The following is a 6000-nucleotide window of genomic DNA, read 5'->3' as shown; positions in this document are numbered from 1 at the left end:
AACCCGTCATCTGATCTGCACCAACGTGTATTGGGTTCCTCCCAGGCTCCATCCCTCCAGTTTCCCAGTTTGGCGGAGCTCGGTTCGGTAGTTCTTGGATCATCCTGTTAACAGATAAACCAGCACACAAAGAGACACGGGTGTAAACATGGTGGAGGTAGTGACGGTGACCGACAGCACAGGTGAAGAAGACGCACTCACAGAGGGGCAGCCCCGGTCCTGTCCGATAATGGACGCCTTGGCGCGGGAGGCAGAGCCCGCGGTGTTTACGGTGCGCTGGCCCTTTAAGACAGCCCCGTGTTTCCATTGGCGCGCTGACGTCAGAGCGGTGGCCCCACAGTGGAGCTGACAGCGTCCTGCAGCAGGAGCGACTCTTCCACACCGAGAGGACCCACGGAGCCCACACACTGTGGATTAACACGGAAACTTTCACGATGGCGCTCCAGGGGAAAAAGTAGCCCGAGCAGCAGCAGCAGCATCACGCTCCCGGCCGCCGACGGACCCTCCGCCGCTCCGCTCCTCCCGGTACATGCAGCGCTGAGAAAAAAAATATGCTCCAGCCGAGCCGCCTCTACCCCGGCTCCAGTCCCGCGTTCACACCGCTGTGAGCAGCTTTCCCCCGAGACACTCGCTCCTGGCTCTGCTCGGTGTTTTCGTTGTGTTCTGGTTGTTGTTGCGTCTCCACCTCCAAAGTCCGCCGCACGAGTCCCAGCGCCGCCGGCCACAGAGAACCATGGCAGGGAAGCTGACAGCAGCGCAGGGCACAGGAATACTGCTGGTGACAGCCAACGTTGGATCCCTGTTCGAGGATGTGAGTTTCTCCACTCAACACTGTGTCTGCTTGTCACGCTATGAAAGTAACGTAAACAACGTCTCAGCTGGTCACGACTCGCGTGTGCGTGTGTGTCTGTGTGTGTGTGTGTGTGTGTGCGCGCGTGTGTGTAGCCTAACCTATAAACACCTCCACTCTCACGCGTCGCACACATGGGGCCCTCTCACAACCATAAAGACACATGGCGTGTGTGTGTGTGTGTCTGTGTGTTGTGTGTTCTGCACATGTAGTGACCCACATTTCCTCTCACGTCTTCAGCCTCCTGTGTTTGAATGACAGTGTAAAGAGGTGAGATGCTGATCCCAGTCATGTTAAACGCTTGTTACCCAACCTGCAACCGGAGGTAAACACAGATGCAGCAGCAGTTCACCCCTGCAGAGCAACACCCACCCTTTAAGGCTGGTGTGCGTCCAGGCAGCTAAAAACCGAACTGTGGGATGAGTTCACTGTTATTGATGATCGCTCGCCTTGTAGTAATGTCCAAAAAACAATCTGTGATGCAATTCAGACTACAGTGTGACCTCTGTTTCACACCTTTTTAGTTTTTCTCTCGTTCACGTCAGGTCTTCCCTGCAGTATGTTAAAGGACAGGAGAGTATTTCCCAAATTAGACAGCTATGTAAACTAGAATGTCACTCAGTAGGGCGCATACCACCACCAAGGCCCAACAGTCCCCTTGAATTCAAATCAAGCCGCACCAAATTGCACACACTCATAGATGTCAGTTCTCAAAAGCTTTTTTTTTACACTGGTCAAAAAATTCACTAAAACCTGCTAATATCTGGCTTTTGTCTGCAATGGGAATGGATTCAATCAGCTTTCATTCCCGGGTCAAATGACTCTGTAGAACACACAGGTGTTACTCGGCTCCGGCCGTCAGTGATGGAAATGTAACTCCTGGTGAACGCACTAAGTGAGAGAATACCTCAGCTTTCCGATCGTTCGTGACGAAGAACATGACGCATCGGGGGGGGGGGGGGGGGGGGGGAAGCAGAAAGGCAAACTCTACTTGCGCTGGGAAGGGAGTCAATCACCTTTATTTTAGTGGGTTTACCCTAGTTTAAATAACCTGCATATACCTGCTAATTTTGATGTATAAGAGGTCTAGTTTACCTGATTTTTTCCCCCCAGCAAGATCTCTGCGTTGTTATTTGAGACATTCACAAAGATGTGGAAAAACGCCCTATCTCGCAATGTTAAAGAAAGTGAAAGTAAGTGGGTTCTTCCTTGGCCCATACACCAAATTTCATGAAAATTGGTTCAGTAGTTTTTGCATATTCCTGTTAACAGACAGACAAACAACAATGGAAATTAAAATGTGGTTGAGGTAACGACGTTGCCTCCACCAAGCCCAAACAGTCGCCTTATGAATCCACATTTAAATTCACCAGGTACAGATTTTTATTTGGATCTGCACCAAATTGCTCACAAGTTGCTTTCAGACATGCACGGAACTTAGAGATTCTCTGCAGTGTCTCCGGAGGGTGTGTATGCATGAACGCAAATGTCCAAGTGAGAGCCTCTCGAGTTTCTGTAGACTTTCTCCGCCTATAAATTCTGCAGATGTCGATCCACGCCCTTTCACAAAATTTCATGGAAAGTGGTTGACTAGGTTTTACATAACTCTGCTCACACAGTGACAGAATGATAACCTCCTTGGCGGAGGTACCAACACTTGTACCAGTTGAGATTGTTTCCTACCTAACGTCTATTTGCATTATCATGAGAACAGGCAGCATTCAGGTATTCACTCCAGATAAAACAATTCACTTGTTCGGCTGAAGAAAGCAAACACATCATGCTCAGTTGTAAAAATAGATGTGTCACACCTCTCGAGGAGTTTCTGTGACGGCTTGTGAATGGTATCTTGGGCGGTTATCATGTATTGCAGATTGACACCTAGTGCCACTAAATTATAGTGAAAAGTGTAACTGTTCCAATGAAATGGTTCAGGCTCAAACACTGTGTGTCAGTTTCAGTGTTGTGTCAATAGAGAGTCCCCCCCTCTTCCTCCCTCCTCTCACCCGGGTGAAGTGCGGATCTAAACATGAGGGAAGAGCAGTCTCCCATGCTGGAGTAAGCCTATAAATAGCCTCTTTCTTAAAAGTGCCACACTATGGGTGTTCTGTGGTGCTTTTTTTTTTTTCTCCACCAGACTTCTACCAGCCTGAGCCAAAATGCACATAAGAGCATGTTTCCCTCCTGTGAGTGGGTGTGTTGGTCATATTTGAGGCTATCTTTAGTCGGCAGTGTGTCGGCACCCCTTATGATGCATGCATGAGTTGAATGAAGTCTTTGTGGGCTGCTGTTAATACAGATTCCACTATTAGGTCTGCTGTCAATGAGAAGATCGTGTTTCGGCAGCACATGGCCTGAACCAGATCCTGTAAAATACAACATGATACGCAGCAGGCGCTCAATAGATGGAGGTATATTTCCACATCATCTCATAGTTTCATTCCGACATGGAAAATGTTAAACTTTCCTTCCTCCAACTCAAATGACGTGGCTGCATGGTTCTATGTGAACACTTTTGAATGCCCAAATAGCATATTCATTAGTTTACAAATGAAAACAAATGAATTTGTGAATAATAACACACGCCCTAGGTCAATTCACTATGAAGTGCTTTGCTGTTACAGCTCTACTTGGTCTATACGTTCGATCTCTGTCTGTAGCTTGTACGGTAACATGGAATATCGAGGGGTTTTCTTGACTCGGCTACTTCACCTCCTCTCCAATTATTAGGAAGTGAGTAATTGTGGGACTCTGATATTCCTTCATATCTGTAGTATTTGACATTGGTTTTGAAATTTCATTGTTGAAACAAAAACAATACACTCATTCTAATCCCTTTAGTCTAAAATAGAATTCATGGTGATCATTTAAAGGTTTTAAAAAGTCTTACATTTGTATTATCTTGTTGAAACCTGCTGAAGCCCTGCTTATGTTACATGCTGCCGTATAATTGACAACACTGAGTCAGCCTCATCGATGTCTGCCACTGATGCTCTGCAGTTTAGCATTGAACGTAACTTTTCGCAGCAGAGCATGCTGCTGAGCTAAGTTAAGCTGCTTTCAGACCTGCCCCAAACTCCTCTGGAAATTCTCCGGAGGGGCTGGATGTGTAAATACAAATGTGTGAGTGCGAGCCTCCGAACGTTCTGCAGAGATTCTCCAGTCAGCCCCCTAGAAAAAAGTCCACAGATAGTCACAATGGAGAGGATGTGAGAACACAGCAGGAGGTCCTCTGCAGGATTCACCGCGAGCGAGCAGGGGGGTTGATGACATTTCTAACACACGACAAAAAAAACAAAAACAACCCCACAAAGAAAACACATTTTCTCAAGAGGAAATAGCTGAGCTACACACGTAGAAGAGACTGGCAAAGATGTCAAGATAGTTTGTGGTGATAAGGGTGACAAGGCCAGACGCTGGTTTTGATTCATGTGCGAAAGGCAAACTCCGGAGAAATTCTGTGGACATTCTCCAGAGTTCATGACTCAAACCGGCTTAACATGATCTCACTTCCTTTATTTTCACACATTCTTGATTTGAGCTTGAGATGTCTCCAGCATGTAGAAACTGCTGAAATTTCATACAGGAAGCATCATACTAGAGTCATTCCCTGTCAAATCATCACACTTTCGGGCTGCACTGTCACAGATATTCATGCCATTTTATTGCTTATTTTGTCACATGAGAAATCCAACCAAAATGTTATGTGTCTCGGGTTGAAATGAGGGGAGATATGGTTCTCAAAGCACTTTCCCAGCTCTATATTTATCTTAACAGTACACAAAATAACAGCATTATGAGTCATCATAGCAGTTCAAGTTGAATTGCAAAACAAACCCATATTTTGAAATTGGTAAAAATATTCTCCAAAGTTAAATTATAATGTCATCGAGAACTCCAAAAAGTTTGGTCTTTGGTTTGTGAGTCATCGTTTAGAGATATCATAAGTAGCATCACATCAATAATTAGTTAAAATAATCCTTGCTGTTAAAAGTCATAATCTCTATGTGTAAAGTGATGAAATGGCTAGTTCCTAATAGATCACGGAACAGTTCTCAGGAGCTAAAGTTTCAACAGTTTTAATCCTTCTGCCTGACAATATTTTTATTATATAAACATTAACATAGTGCTGTCCTCCAAGATACTGTCTTACTATTTAATGTCCATGTTTTCCTTTATTATTTTAAACACTCAAAGTATTTGGGTTTCTTTCCTCATGCGGTTACTAATTCATATGGAGAGTAATAGCTGTTTGTGCGATGCACTCATGTGGCCTGTGCCCAGGGAATAAACGCCTTGATGTTGATGCCAGGTATTCTGTCTCGGTCAGCCTCGTTTTGTCTTTTTAGGACATTTGAATTTTCTCATGTCTCCACTTCTCAAGTTCTTGTTTGAAGAACATCTAAAGCACAAGATTAACAATCCTCCTCAAGCTCAAGTCTTTTTCCACTGTTGGTGCTCTGAGCCATCCTCACTGAATCTAATTATGACGGCAAACAATAGTTTCTCCTGTGTTTTTAAAGCGACCTTCCAGAGTTAAGATTAGTTATTTGCTTTTTGGTGAGTCTGACGCACACCCCCACCTCACCACCCCACCCACCAGCTGTCAGCTAGATTGTGTATTTACTCCTTTACTTTTGCAATAAGCTAACCGCTCAGTTTGTAAGGCTAACCTGATTAAACAGAGCAACAAGCAGCCACTCAGATATAATAATAATAATAATAATAATAATAATAATAATAATAACTAGCACTTATCTAAACAAGGTTACAAAGTGCTTCACAAAATCCATGGCAAAAAATGAATGAATAGAAATAAAAGGTATTCAATTCAGTGCCAAATCACACCATATTAAGGTTTCTGGTTCTAATGTATTTGTTTCCATTCATTTGTGTCCTCATGTTGGACGATGAGCCTGCTATAACAGACATTATACAGTATCTCGACTCTCCAGGATCTGTTTGACGCTCTGTTCCTACCTGATGACATTGTAGGGCCACCTATGGGTCCTGATCCAAAGTAATGGAAGGGATTAATACGATTTTACTGATACGAGTGCCCTTATTGATTCTTCTAATTCTGACTCCCTTAATGGTTCCTTATTCATTTTCTGTGCTGAAAAAAGCAGGCCTACACAGTCTGAACACAC

The 6000-nt window shown here is 44.4% G+C and overlaps 1 protein-coding gene across 9 annotated transcripts in view; it reads left to right on the top strand.

Annotated features, from left to right (window-relative positions):
• Positions 1-320: 320 nt before the first annotated feature.
• Positions 321-6000, top strand: part of LOC117775372 (inositol polyphosphate-5-phosphatase A) — a 149551-nt gene continuing 143871 nt past the window's right edge. For 5 of the 9 annotated variants that reach the window (XM_034608451.1, XM_034608453.1, XM_034608452.1 and 2 more), the window contains exon 1: positions 323-811. In XM_034608451.1, the coding sequence (XP_034464342.1) occupies positions 734-811 (78 nt within the window). In that variant the 5' untranslated portion in view covers positions 323-733. Of the gene's footprint in view, positions 812-6000 lie in introns of all 9 variants that reach the window. The other 4 variants (XR_004616258.1, XR_004616257.1, XR_004616256.1 and 1 more) reach the window with 2 other exon arrangements.

This window comes from Hippoglossus hippoglossus, chromosome 15 (genome assembly GCF_009819705.1).
Source record: "Hippoglossus hippoglossus isolate fHipHip1 chromosome 15, fHipHip1.pri, whole genome shotgun sequence".
NCBI classification, from domain to species: Eukaryota; Metazoa; Chordata; class Actinopteri; order Pleuronectiformes; family Pleuronectidae; genus Hippoglossus; species Hippoglossus hippoglossus.
Note: the sequence above shows the minus strand (reverse complement) of the source record. Positions and strands in the feature narration are given on the sequence as shown.